Genomic DNA, 13,668 nt, shown 5'->3' with positions numbered 1-13,668 from the left:
ACGTTTTTATTTATTGCTTAAGGAAAAAATTTTAAAAAAGTTACATTTTAAACATATACTTATACAGAGTAGTTTGATATATTAATTTTTCATATTTGTCTATGTAATTTTTATTTTTTTCAATATGTAAATTTTTTTATATTTATATTTTTAATTTTTTACTAAAAATAATTAATTTCTCGATGATTTATTTATTAAAAATTTTATAAAAACGTGATAATTTTTTTTTCTTTTATAAATTTACAATTCATTAAACTTATATATTTTTACAGATTTTTGGAATTTTTGTAATTTTTGTAGGAACGCGCTCATTTTTGAATAGAGAGTGGAACATTCAGGAATTGCTAAATATTGAATTAATAATTGGAGATAAAAAAGAAGATAAAAGCTCAAAAAATTTTGAGTTTTCAAATATTATAACAATAATTATTGGTATATGTATTTCTGTAGTATCATTTTTTGGTTGTTGTGGAACTGTAACAAAAAATACCTACTGTCTTAAGCTTGTATGTATATCAATCAATTGAAATGACTAATCAATTTATCAAATTCATTTGTTATTTTTGTTATTTGTTATTGCAGAACGCTGCAATAAATTTAGTATTAATTGGTACTTTGATTATACTAACTGTTGTTGGTCATAACAAATTTTCAAATATGAATGCAGATGAAATTGAAAGTTCAATTGAAAAGGGATTTAAATCATATGACAAATACGAAACACCAATTGATGTTGTTCAATCAGCTTTTAGTTGCTGTGGATATAATGGTGTAGGAGATTATCGGGGAAAACTTCCAATATCTTGTTGCCCACATAATTTTGGCAATGCAAATTGTACTTTAAATTTCGTCTATCCAAAGGCTTGCAAAGTTATAATCGAGCCGTTAGTCAAACAATTTTGTAGTGACAATCAAATTGACAAATTAATTTTAAAAATTTCTGGTGGTGTTGGCGTTTTTTTGGTAAGAAACTATTTTTATTTATTTATATATTTAATAAATTATTTTTATCTTTTTATCTATTTAATTAATTGTATAATAAATAATCATTTTCTTTTTTTTTTTTTTTCAGTTAACTCTTGTAATATTTGCTGCAACAATGGCTGACAAAATTCAAGACTATCGACGAGGTGTATATCATAGTAATCTTCATAATCTTTCTTTTCGTTGAAAGAATATTTTTTTATTTTCTATAAATAATTTATAAATAATGTACATTTATATTTACGTATTTTTAAATTTAATTTAGTTCTATGATGAACCGATAAAAGCGCTGTCTTCAATAGAACCCCTCTTTCCCCATCTCCCTGACCCAAAAAAAAAAAAAAATAAACAAAAACTTCCCAATACAGAAAAATGACAATTGTTTATTTACTTTGTGACTTGTTTAAAATATAAAAATCTATTATTAATAGATTTATTGTTGTTAAAAATGAATCAAGTTTTAAAAAATTATTTAGGTTTTTTTGGATACAATGATTTTAAGTCAAAATTACAACATCAAGCAATTGTTAAAATTCACGAAGGTTAGAAATTTTATAATCTAATTTAACAAAATATAAAATTTAATTATTTATTATTTGATCTAGGAAAAGATGTATTTATTAATTTTCCACGAGCAAGTGGTAAATCACTTTGTTATCAACTTCCAGCTTTTGTAAAACGTAAAAAATGTGCTATTATTTTTGTTTCTTGTACCAGTTATTTAAACGTAATTAAAATTGATATTTATTATTATTATAATTTAAAAATTATGCTATAATTATATTTATTATTTTATTACCAGGATGAAATTCAATTTTTAAAAAGTAGAAACATAAAAGTTTGTGCTTTTGATCATGATTTTATGAGAATTAAAGATAAAAAAATTAAATTACAACATGAGGAATTATTAAAAAGAAAAGATATTAATCTTCTTTATGTATCTGTTAATTTGTGTGATAAAAAATGGTTTCAGGTATGCTAATTAATTCACTAAATTAATCATGAATAATAATCAAATTTATAATTATATATTTTAGGATTATTTAAAGGAAAAAGTAAGATTAAATTTTGTATCATTTTTTGTGGTTGATGAAGCAAATTGTATAAGTAAAAATAACTTATGTTACAACAAGAATTATGAATCAGTTGTGAAGATACGTTTATTATATAATGAAGTACAATTTGTAGTTGTAACATCGACAATTACATCACAAGTTAAATTAGATATATTGAATAAATTAAATATGAATAATTCAATTATCATTGAGTCCAATGATACAGTTGTTAAAAATACTTATATTGATGTTATTTTGAGAGATCTTATTGACAATCCACATGATCACATGAAACAACTTATAAAATTTTCTCTCAAAGTAATATAATTTAATTTAAATTATTATTTTGACTTGTTAAAGTTGCTTTAGTATTTATTTTTTATTTTTAGAATGAAAATGATCGTGCTATTATATTTTGTAGAACAGTTGAACAAACACTTTTAATATCCAAAGAATTATCACAACAAGGAGTACCAACAATTATCTACAATTCAAGTTGGTTTTATTAATTTTTATAATTTAAATTTTCATAGTTAAAGTGTAAAAATAAATATGAAAAAATATGATTGAATTACATTTAGGTATATCAAAAAATCAACAGTATGAACATAAAAATTTGTGGACAAGTGGACAAGTTAAAGTTATTGCAACAAATCATAATTTTATTTTTGGATTAAATTATCAATTTGTTAGGTAAAATATATATAATTATATTTATTTGGTTAATTGTTATTTATTTATTATAATAAAAATTTATTTAGATGTGTTATTCACTGGACAATTCCACAATCAATGACACAATATTATCGTCAAATATCAACAGCTGCTCGTGATGGTAATTTGTCAGTATGTCGTGCTTACTACAGTTTAGAGGATGCTGCTGAATTAAAGCTATATTTGTTTAATAAATCACAAGCTATTAATGATGAATCAAAAATACTAAATGATTATTTATTTGGAACAAAGTATGGTATTTTTAAATTTATATTATTCATAATGATTTAATTTTTTATATCAAATTTATTTAGATGCAGACACGTAATTTATTCAGATTATTTTGGAAAAAAATCTGAATGTTGTGGTAATTTATGTGATAATTGTGCACATGGTGAATCTGTGAAAAATATGTTGAGTCAATTTGATAAATTAAAATCAACAAGGTTATTGACAAATATTGCTCAAAATAAAATTATCAAAGCAAAGGAAATTCGAAATAATAAAAAAACCAAAACTCGATATAATTATCTTGATACAATTAGAGAATTGCCTGATAAACTTCAACCGTATGCTCAAGTTTATAAATCACATGAATCAAACAATGATTATGATCATCGTCTATGTGTAAGTGATATATTTACTTGATGATATTTATTTTTTTTAAATAATACAAATATAATTTAACATAATTTATTTGTTTCACTAGATTCGTACATTTAATTTTCATGTATTATTTAGAAAATTGTATAAAAATTATACAAGTAATGCTGATGAATCTAGTATTGCCTTGAATTTATCAGATATTTTAAGACTCGGAAGAATTCTTGAATTTTATTTAGCAAGTTATTCGCAAGTTGGACATATGTACAGAAAAAATATGCTCAATGTTGTAAGTATTAAAATTAAATAATTTATAAAAATATATATTTAATTTTTTTAATTTTAATAGATTCATATTATTGAAAAAACAATAATGTCTAAAAAAATAAGTAATTATATTATAAATTACTCTTGTGTTATAAAAAATAAAAAATACACAAAAATTCCTCCAAGTATTTATGATTCAATTGATCATCAAATCACAAATAATATTATGTTACTTATTTGTGAAAAAATAATAGTAATGCATATAAAAAAAAACAATAAAAATAGAGAATATTTGGGACAAGAAGATATTCAAATTAGATGGTCAGAAAATAATCAACAAAAATTGATAGATTTTTTGAAAATATACAGGTAAATATACAGTATTTATTACTCATTATTATTGACCATGATTATCATTGTTATATTTAATTATTATAATTATAATTTTATAAAATTTCAGTGAACAATTAATGATAAATAAAAAAGCCATTACTGATGCAACAAATTAAATACATTATAGTTATTTAAATAACGTATGTATCAAAGAATTTATAATTAAAAAATATTCATCTGTTTTTTTTTTTTTCTTTTTTTTTTTTTTTGTTGTTCAGTATTAATTTGAGGTTTATTTTATTTTATTTTTGCCACGATGGCACATTTGTAATACTATTATCTGAAAGAAAGAAAAGAAAATATAATAGAGCCAGTCATATTGTTGATAAAACTTTGTAAATTTAAAATGATGATAATAATAAAGTAAGAAAGAGAAAGAGAGAGACCTAGAGTCTTCACGAGAGAGAAAATAAAGGTTGTATTTTATTTTTCCTTCGGGAAAGACTAACACAGCGAACCAATGGTCTGTTATCAAACTAGAAAAAAATATCAAAAGCCGAAAATAATAAAATTTGTTCAACACGTTCAGTCAATAGTTCACCTTCAACTTGAGAGCTGTCTCCTCAATAATAATTTATCAAAAATTAATACGTGGCAAAAGTCTTTCTTGAACACCGATTTTTAATTCTTAAAAATTTATTATTTAAAATAATAAATTTAAAAAAAAAATCAAGATGAATTGCACTGATCAATTGATGAAAATTACTTTATTCATTTTCAATTTCATTTTATTGGTAAGTTATTTTATTTTATTTTTAAAAATAAATTTTAAATGATTTAATTTTGTTTTTTCAAGTATTCATTTAACATAATTACATAATTTATTAATATATTACAAAATTTATTTATTTTATAATGAAAAATTTTTAAAAATAGTCATGGAAAATGGTTTTTTTTTTTTTATTTTCTTATCACACATTCATATGAGTCAACACAGTTGAAAATTAATTTTTTTTTTTTCAGTTGATTGGAATTGGAATAATTTGTGTGGCAGTACGTCCATCAATTATTGGTGAATTTGATGGTATTGAAGAATTAAAAGCTGTGACTGATACTCTCAAAGATATTCGTTTTCCAACAACTGAATTAATAATTGTTGGTTCATTTATATCTCTGGTATCATTTTATGGCTGTTGTGGAGCTGCAACAAAAAGTACATTTTGCCTCAAGCTTGTAAGTTCATTAAAAATATTTTTTTTTAATATTTATAAACTCATTTTACTGTTAATTAAATTTATGTATTTCATTTTTCTAATTTTTTTTCAGTATACTGCATTTAATTTGATAATAATTGGTGGTTTAATTGTCACAACTGCAATATGTTATTACCAGTATAAAGACATTACTAAAAACGATGTTGAAAAATTCATTGCTGACAATTTTAATAATGACAAATACAATGGTTCCAAAACAATTATTAATCTTGTACAATCATCTGTAAGTATTTTCTGTATTACATAATTTTAAATTAAACATTTTTATTAGAATAACATTATAATTAAAAATTTTTTCTTTACAGCAATACTGCTGTGGTAAAACTGGTAAAGAAGATTATGGAAATACTGTAAATTTTCCACTTTCTTGTTGTCCAAGAAATTATACTGAAATCAACACTTGTTATGAAAATGCTTACAAAGTTAGCTGCATTTCCAAAGTAGTAGAAGTTTTGCACGAATTTAATACAGATATTGATAAAGTTAAAAAATCATTACTCTACATTTCTTTGGGTTCTGGTATCACTGAGGTAATACATTATTTTCATTAATATTATTTTAAAAAAATTATATTTTTCATTTAAAATTTCTTTTGTAATAATAATAATAATAATTGTTTTTTTTTTTTTAGATTGTTACTAGCATATTTGCCATGAGCTTGGCACAATCTATCTCAAACGACCGTCGAAGATCTTTTGGTGCTTAAAATAATAAATTTAAAATAAATATGATTATTTTGTAAATGCAATTTGTTTTAAATTTATCAAATTAAAATTAACAATATAATAAAATTAAAATCAACAATATAATAAATTTTACATTGACATTATAAAATTAAAATTAAATATGTAATAATAAATATATATTTATTGTAAAACGATAAAATAAAATACACATGTTTCAGAAAAATAATATAGTTTAGTATTTTTTTTTTTTTTTTTCAAGAATTAATGATTCATATGCTGATAAAAATTTACTTGTTGTCGTGTCATTAGAAATATATTGAAAAAAAAAAAAAGCCAACGAAGATAAGGTGTTTTGAAATTACTATCTTGGAAGTTATTTATTTTAAAAAATAAATATATTTTTATTAATCACCTGATGGTATTTTTATTTTATTTTCTGCCACGTTTCATGCCACGTTTCATGCCACGATAGGACTTTTACAAAAAAATATGAAAAATAAAAATATATATTTATCATTGGCTAACGATGAATCATTATTCTATTTATTAAAAGTTTTTAAAAAATCATTAGTCATTAGGCTGTTATCAAACTAGAAAAAAATATCAAAAGCCAAAAATAAAATTTGTTCAAGAAACCAACCACACCTTCAGTCATTCGTCAACTTTCAATTTCAAAGCTTACATCATTAATAATTTCTAAAAAATTTCCACGTCGCAATAGTAATTAATTTTTACACTTTGTTTCTTAAAAATTTATTATTAAAAATAATAAATTTAAAAACAAATTCAAGATGAATTGTACTGATCAATTGATGAAATATATATTATTCATTTTCAATTTCATTTTATTGGTGAGTTATTTTATTTTATTTTTTTAAATATTCATTTAACATAATTATATAATTTATTGATATATTAAAAAATTTATTTATTTTATAATGACAAATTTTTAAAAATAATAATAATAATAATTTTTTTTTTTCTGAGCCAGCACAGTTAAAAATTAATTTTTTTTTTTCAGTTGATTGGAATTGGAATAATTTGTGTGGCAGTACATCCATCAATTATTGATGAGTTTGATCGTATTGAAGAATTAAAATCTGTGACTGATACTCTTAAAAATATTCGTTTTCCAACAACTGAATTGATAATTGTTGGTTCATTTATATTTGTCGTATCATTTTATGGCTGTTATGGAGTTGTAACAAAAAATACACTTTGCCTCAAGCTTGTAAGTTCATTAAAAATATTTTTTTTAATATTTATAAACTCATTATACTGTTAATTAATTTATGTATTTCATTTTTCTAATTTTTTTTAGTATGCTGTATTCTGCTTGATGATAATTGGTGGTGTGGCTGTTATAGCTGCAATTGGTTATTACCAGTATAAAGACATCACTACAAAAGATGTTGAAAAATTAATTGCAGACAATTTTAATAAAGAAAAATACAATAGTACTAAATCAATTATTGATCTTGTTCAATCAACTGTAAGTATTTTTTGTATTATAAACTGTTGAACAATTTAAATGTAACAATATTTTATTTAAAAAAAAATTTTGTTTTAGCTTGGATGCTGTGGTAATAGTGATAAGGACGATTACAGTAATACTGAAAATTTTCCACTTTCATGTTGTCCAAAAGAAAACTCAAAAACATGTTACAATGATGCCTATAAAACTGGTTGCAGTAACATTACAAAAACAAAAGCTTCAGATGCCTTAAATGAAATTGTCTATAAAGTAAAAAAATTATTTCTACCAATTGCAATTAGTGTTGGTATTATTGAGGTAAAAAATTGTTTTCATATTTATTATTTAACAATATTATCTCATTTTTAAAATCGTTTACATAATAATAATTAATTTTAATTCTTTTCAGTTGATTTCCATGCTGTTTGCATTGAACTTGGCACATTACATTAAACACAAATTAGAAAATTATTCAGTGTAATACAATTTAAAAAAAAAAAATGTATTTACAAATTTCAAATCAATGAAAATAAAATAAAAAATTAACAATTTATCCACTAAAATCAAAATTAAATATTCAACAAAATATTTACATTTAAAAAATAAAAATAAATAATACAAAATATTAATTTACAAAATGAATTTTTAAATTCAACATAATTTTTTTTTCTATTATATTTGTATAATATTAAAACATAAAAAACAAAAATAAATAAATAAAATTGCCAATCTATTTAAAACTGTATTTTTTTTTTCCTCAATTTATTAACATTTTCAAAATAATCATGGTATTTAATCAAGTCCGAGGTTCAAGCATTGATCATATATATTGATAAAAAAATTCACCAGGTGATTAAAAAATACACCAAATAAAAAGAAAAAAGATAAAAAAAATAAAAATAAAAATTGTAAACTACTTGCATGATTCCTATCATCAATGTAAATTGTTTTTTTTTTATTGTTAAATGAACAGTTTAAACACTTGTCATCTCCATCATCAAAGAGCATATTTAATAAAAAATAAAAATTAAATATCAACAAAAAACAATATGAATTTTCAATATAAAACAATTAAAATTTGTTTTTACATAATAAACTCAATTTTGTCAGTAAGTATATAATTTTTTTTTTATCAATAAATAATGTATTAACAGTGTTTAATTAATTTTCATATAGATGTGTGGATTGTCGTTGATAATTGGTCCATTTAAAATGGCAATAAATGATGATTTGTATATTGTTTACAATACATTATCAATAATATCAGATCTTTATATACATTTAATAATCATTGGCTTGATGATTTTGTTCATTGGAATATTTGGCTTTTATTGTATCACAAAAGAAAATAACCGTATGTTTATGATGGTAAAAAAAAAACTAATTAAATTAAGCAATTAATTAGAGAATAATTATTATTTTATTTACAGTATGTTTTATTTGTCTCATTGATATTATTTTTTTTAATAATAATAAGCATCGTTACATGCTACAATATTAATTATATCAATAAAATTGAATTTGAAGATTCATTAGAAAAAAATTTTAAAGATAAATTATTAAACAATAATATCCAATTAATTGACAAAATTCAATCAAATGTAAGTAATTTATTTTTTATCTTAAAAAATATCCAATTTGTAAATAATTTTTATTATTGTTTATTTAGTTTAAATGTTGTGCTATTAATTATGCCAATGATTTATATAATAATGAAACAATTCCATTATCATGTTGTCCAAAATCTAATGATAATAATAATGAAATTTGTAATTTAAAAACAAATTTTAAAAATGGTTGTAAAAATCAAATAATAAATAATATTAAATCAACAATTGAAATACTTTTTAAAACGTCAATTAGTTCATGTATTTTACAGGTAAATTATTTATAATATTTATTAATTTAACTATATATTTTTAGATTGTTTATTAAATATTATTTTTATTGTTTTAGTTGATTGTTATAATTATCACATGCATGTTGCCAAATGCAATGAGAAATCATCAAGGTTTTCCACTAAAAAATCATAATGGATATTAAAATTTTACTTTTTTATTATTTAATTATTATTGCAGTGTAAATTTATTATTAACAATAAACAAACACACAAAAGTTCAAAAGAAAAATTAGAAATTTTGTTGTTAATTTTTTAGTCGAAATTATTTTTAAATTAACAAACAAACTTTATTACTTAAAAAATAATTTAACAATATTAATTGACAGTTTGACATTGCATAAACAATATGGAATTATTATTATTAATAATTGTTGAATAATCATAATGACAAATGAATGATAAAAGAGATAAAAGACTGAAAAAGAGAGAAAAAAAAAATCGACAGTGCTGCCATTTAAAGCACTCAACTACACGTGTTATGTATCTGTGTGTGTGTGAGAATTTGTTGAGTTTTTTTTATTTTTTATTTTTTATATATTATTCCTCTTAATTTGGTCCTGGTGTATTACTCCGAAAAATAGAAAAATAAAAAACGGTTTTTCTTTATAACTGTGGATAATATTGTGGCATTTAATAAAATAATAAAATTTGGTATTTAAATAAATCAACAAAATGAGTGAACGTAAGTAAATTAATGCATTATTTATTTATTAATAAGTTAACTAAAAAAATGACACAAGCAAGTCTGTTTTTTTTATGTTAAAAAATTTCTTGGAATAAAAAAAACGTTAAATATTTATTAAATTAATAAAATGGTTATTTTTTTTTTGTTTTTTTAAATTGTTATTTAAATAATTAAAATATAAATAAATAAAAATAAATTTAATTTATTTAAATTTGTTATTTAAGCTATATTTTAATGGCTTAATAAAATCAATAAAAAAGTGTATTTAAACTATAGAAATAAATTATACTACAAATAGCTATTATTATAAAATTTTAATAATTTATTTTAAAGTTTCAGCAGCTGATGAACTGGATGAGCAATATCAAAAACAATATCTTAATTTTTTATTTGAAAAATCATCATTACCTGAATTTAAAAATCTAAAAACACTTGAAGATTATTTTTATTACAGTTTAAATAGTCTTATTGAAGAAAAAATAACATTTGAAAGACTTGAAAATGGTATACCTAAAATTAAAAATAATACTGATGCATTGATGTATCGTAATTCAAGTTTTGATAAATATAAATTACCAGAAACTCGTGATCTTGATGAAATACTTGAAGATTGTACAAAAAGTATTGCTTATGCTGAACAAAATACTAATGAATTTATTCTATGCTATATGAATCGTTCATCAGCATTATTAAAATCCCATTTATATGATGATTGTCTCAATGATATTAATTATATTTTCAAAAATATAAACATAAATGATTCACAAAAAGTAAAATTACTTGTTAAAAAATCACAATGCTATGAAATACTTAAATATCCAAAAAATGATGTTGATTATTTAAAAAATGAAATAAAAATGATGATAACTAAATTAAAAATAAATGATAAAAATAAAATAAATGCATTAGAATATTTAAATAATGCAACAAATAATATAAATAAAAAACCATTTAAAAAAATTTTAGTTAATGAAAATGAAGCAAGTATATTAAATGAGAATGATAAAATAATTGGTGCAAGTGATTCAATTAAAATTAGCTATTCAAATGAATATGGTAGACATATTATTGCAACAAGAGATATTAAACCAGGTGAAGCAATATTATTACATAAACCATATGCAAGTTATCTTGTTGAAAATGGAATTTATCAATTTTGTTCATACTGCATGAAACAAACATGGTCATCAGTACCATGTAATCACTGTGTTCATACTGTTTATTGTACAGATAAATGTCGTGATTTAGCTTGGTCTGAGTATCATGATATTGAATGTAAACTTATTGGAGTTTCAAGTGAATGGGGACTTGGTGAAAGACCAATGCTTGCATTAAAAATGACAATATTAGCTATAAGAGAAGCTAAAAGTATTGAAAGCTTAGAAAAAAAATTAATTAAACTTGATAAAATAATTGGTAAATATTTATTTTTTTTTTCTCATTATTATTATTTTATAAATTTTATTAATTAAAATTATTTTTATATTATAGATCCACTTGAAAAAGGCTTGACAAATGGAATATTTGATTCATCAAAATATACAAGTGTTTATTCATTATTAACAGACATTGATAAAAAACGTTCTGATCAAATATTTCATTATTCAAATGTTGCTGTTATACTTGTTTATTTACTTGGTACAAGAACAAATTTTTTAGGCCCAAAAATAGAAAAAAAATGCAAAGATATATATAATATTAAAAATTTAACATTCATTGGTAAATTATTATTACAAAATTGTTTAATTGTCAAAACAAATGCATGCTCAATTGGTGATTATGAAAATGAATTAGATTTTGATGAACGTTCAATTGGAATATTACCAAGTCTGGCGATATTTAATCATGGATGTTTTTGTAAAACATCAAGATATGAATTTAATGGTAAAATATCATTACAATCAACATGTACCATTGAAAAAGGTGAACAAGTATATGTTAATTATGGACAAACATTTGAATCATCACCATCATGTCAACGTAAACAATCAATTGAATTAAAATATAATTTTAATTGTAAATGTAATGCTTGTGATGATAATTGGCCAGCTGATTTATCAACATTACCAGTTATGTCAATACCTGATGTTATTGCTAAAAAACTCATTGATGTTTATAAACTATATCATACCGAGTTAAGAGCTGATGATGATGATGATAGTGCTATTTATTTTGATGACACTATTGATCGTATGAATATTAAAAAACAACTTGTTGATGTCATTGAAGAACTTTATCCACATGTTCGTCATCCATCACCAGATTTAATAACATTTATGGAAATGCTTACAACTATTTTAGGATCAAGATCCACTCGTTGGCAAACACTTAATTAGTTTTTAAACAAATTACTTTTATTTACAACAAAAAACAACATTTATTTACATTTTTTTTTTTTTTTCTTTTAATTTTAGATATAAATAATCTTGTACACCGAAAATATTTATAACATTTTAAACAGGTTTTTTAAACTTAGAATAAAAATACATTTAAAAATAAAAATTCATTGTTTTATTATTATTAATAATTATTAATACTTTTTTTTTTTTTTTTATTGCAACAGATTGCAATCTTATCGACAAGTTAAATTCATAAATCATAACCTTTCTTTTTTTAATGTTGCTCATACGTTCTCAGAGTTTAAAAATTAACAAAAAATATATTATTTATTCATAATTTTGACACAATTATTAACGTTGTTTATGTCATAAAAAAATTCGACAATTGTTTTTATAAAGAACAGTAAATAGACACTTTAGTTATCAAGTGTTTTTTTTAGGATTGTGATTTTTATTTTGCTTTTTTCTGTAAGTATGTTTCTTTTATTATTATTAAAAGAAAAAAAAAAAAAAAACAAAACAAAAAACAAATGATTAAATGAAAATTGTTTAAACGTAAATTGTTGTAAGAAAAATAAAAAACATTGTTTATTTATTTGTTAAATGTTGTTTTGTTGTTTTTTTTTTTTGGTTGATGAAAAAAAAAAATTGATGATGAAACTGTTGGAAATTTGATGGAGTCTTTAATGTCTTCTTTCAGAAACAAATAAACCTTGGATTTATAAATGAATAGCAATGAATAGTATTGGAGAATCTTGCAATGATATTAAAAAACAATATGATGCATGTTTTCAATCATGGTTTTCTGAAAATTTCCTGAAAGGTGACACGAATGACTCCATGTGTGCTCCAATATTTCAAGCTTATCAACAATGTCTAAAGGTAATTTAACATTAATATTATTTTCAATTATTTACAGGACTAATATAAATTGTTTAAATAATTATAAACAATATGGAACGTTGCAGTGAATTAAAAAAAACATATGACGATTGTTTTAATGCTTGGTTTTCTGATAAATTTTTAAAAGGCGATAATGATGATTCAATTTGTGCCCCATTTTTAAAAGTTTACAAAGAATGTGTTGAGGCGAGTCTCAATTAAAAAAAATAAATAATTATATAAAAATTTAAATTTCAATAGATTGTTAATTTAAATATAATACTAATAATTATTTTTTATTTTTGTTTTTAGCAAGCAATGAAGGATCAAAAAATTGAATTAAAAGATATCGAAACAAATCATCTAGGATCAAAGAATGAAAAATCACCCAGCTAACAATTATCAAGTTATAAAAATGTAAATAAACAATTGGATAAATAATAAAATATATTTATGTTTAAACATAGTGAAG

General features: G+C 21.3%; 5 protein-coding genes across 6 annotated transcripts; all 5 read left to right on the top strand.

Moving 5' to 3' along the window:
• The first annotated feature begins 1,395 nt into the window (after positions 1-1,395).
• On the top strand, positions 1,396-3,666 carry LOC122859748 (ATP-dependent DNA helicase Q5-like). Its single transcript, XM_044163430.1, has 9 exons — positions 1,396-1,526; positions 1,590-1,711; positions 1,787-1,957; positions 2,022-2,357; positions 2,429-2,534; positions 2,621-2,732; positions 2,801-3,004; positions 3,068-3,380; positions 3,463-3,666. The coding sequence occupies exons 1-9, from the start codon at positions 1,433-1,435 to the stop codon at positions 3,664-3,666; spliced, it is 1,662 nt and encodes a 553-aa protein (XP_044019365.1). The 5' UTR covers positions 1,396-1,432.
• A 568-nt stretch (positions 3,667-4,234) lies between these two features.
• Positions 4,235-5,960, top strand: LOC122859239 (23 kDa integral membrane protein-like). Its single transcript, XM_044162668.1, has 5 exons — positions 4,235-4,750; positions 4,980-5,189; positions 5,283-5,453; positions 5,536-5,760; positions 5,862-5,960. The coding sequence occupies exons 1-5, from the start codon at positions 4,691-4,693 to the stop codon at positions 5,934-5,936; spliced, it is 741 nt and encodes a 246-aa protein (XP_044018603.1). The 5' UTR covers positions 4,235-4,690; the 3' UTR covers positions 5,937-5,960.
• A 747-nt stretch (positions 5,961-6,707) lies between these two features.
• Positions 6,708-7,871, top strand: LOC122859747 (23 kDa integral membrane protein-like). Its single transcript, XM_044163429.1, has 5 exons — positions 6,708-6,714; positions 6,969-7,147; positions 7,238-7,408; positions 7,487-7,708; positions 7,800-7,871. The coding sequence occupies exons 1-5, from the start codon at positions 6,708-6,710 to the stop codon at positions 7,869-7,871; spliced, it is 651 nt and encodes a 216-aa protein (XP_044019364.1).
• Positions 7,872-9,766: 1,895 nt separating this feature from the next.
• On the top strand, positions 9,767-12,477 carry LOC122859237 (SET and MYND domain-containing protein 4-like). Its single transcript, XM_044162667.1, has 3 exons — positions 9,767-9,972; positions 10,309-11,391; positions 11,467-12,477. Exons 1-3 carry the CDS (start codon positions 9,963-9,965, stop codon positions 12,309-12,311), a joined length of 1,938 nt encoding a protein of 645 aa, XP_044018602.1. The 5' UTR covers positions 9,767-9,962; the 3' UTR covers positions 12,312-12,477.
• A 99-nt stretch (positions 12,478-12,576) lies between these two features.
• On the top strand, positions 12,577-13,667 carry LOC122859236 (TP53-regulated inhibitor of apoptosis 1-like). Of its 2 annotated transcripts, XM_044162665.1 has the most exons (3): positions 12,577-12,782; positions 13,015-13,196; positions 13,509-13,667. In XM_044162665.1, the coding sequence occupies exons 2-3, from the start codon at positions 13,050-13,052 to the stop codon at positions 13,590-13,592; spliced, it is 231 nt and encodes a 76-aa protein (XP_044018600.1). In that variant the 5' UTR covers positions 12,577-12,782; positions 13,015-13,049; the 3' UTR covers positions 13,593-13,667. The 2 variants fall into 2 exon arrangements, with proteins under 2 accessions (XP_044018600.1, XP_044018601.1); XM_044162666.1 differs by lacking the exon at positions 12,577-12,782 and having other exon boundaries at positions 12,929-13,196.
• Position 13,668: the final 1 nt, after the last annotated feature.

The sequence above is a fragment of the Aphidius gifuensis genome, linkage group LG6 (genome assembly GCF_014905175.1).
Source record: "Aphidius gifuensis isolate YNYX2018 linkage group LG6, ASM1490517v1, whole genome shotgun sequence".
In the NCBI taxonomy this organism is placed as follows: domain Eukaryota; kingdom Metazoa; phylum Arthropoda; class Insecta; order Hymenoptera; family Braconidae; genus Aphidius; species Aphidius gifuensis.
The sequence above is the reverse complement of the archived record's forward strand: the minus strand, read 5'-3'. Positions and strand labels throughout refer to the sequence as shown.

Excerpts from the sequence above, each read along its gene's own strand:
- LOC122859748 (XM_044163430.1), top strand. The coding sequence starts at position 1,433 with ATGAATCAAGTTTTAAAAAATTATTTAGGTTTTTTTGGATACAATGAT. Across the intron at positions 1,958-2,021 it reads GTGATAAAAAATGGTTTCAG|GATTATTTAAAGGAAAAAGT; the intron begins GTATGCTAATTA and ends TATATATTTTAG. Across the intron at positions 3,005-3,067 it reads GATTATTTATTTGGAACAAA|ATGCAGACACGTAATTTATT; the intron begins GTATGGTATTTT and ends AAATTTATTTAG.
- LOC122859239 (XM_044162668.1), top strand. The coding sequence starts at position 4,691 with ATGAATTGCACTGATCAATTGATGAAAATTACTTTATTCATTTTCAAT. Across the intron at positions 4,751-4,979 it reads TTTTCAATTTCATTTTATTG|TTGATTGGAATTGGAATAAT; the intron begins GTAAGTTATTTT and ends TTTTTTTTTCAG. Across the intron at positions 5,190-5,282 it reads GTACATTTTGCCTCAAGCTT|TATACTGCATTTAATTTGAT; the intron begins GTAAGTTCATTA and ends ATTTTTTTTCAG.
- LOC122859747 (XM_044163429.1), top strand. Across the intron at positions 7,148-7,237 it reads ATACACTTTGCCTCAAGCTT|TATGCTGTATTCTGCTTGAT; the intron begins GTAAGTTCATTA and ends AATTTTTTTTAG. Across the intron at positions 7,409-7,486 it reads TTGATCTTGTTCAATCAACT|CTTGGATGCTGTGGTAATAG; the intron begins GTAAGTATTTTT and ends ATTTTGTTTTAG.
- LOC122859237 (XM_044162667.1), top strand. Across the intron at positions 11,392-11,466 it reads TAAACTTGATAAAATAATTG|ATCCACTTGAAAAAGGCTTG; the intron begins GTAAATATTTAT and ends TTTATATTATAG.
- LOC122859236 (XM_044162665.1), top strand. The coding sequence starts at position 13,050 with ATGAATAGTATTGGAGAATCTTGCAATGATATTAAAAAACAATATGAT. Across the intron at positions 13,197-13,508 it reads CTTATCAACAATGTCTAAAG|CAAGCAATGAAGGATCAAAA; the intron begins GTAATTTAACAT and ends TTTTGTTTTTAG.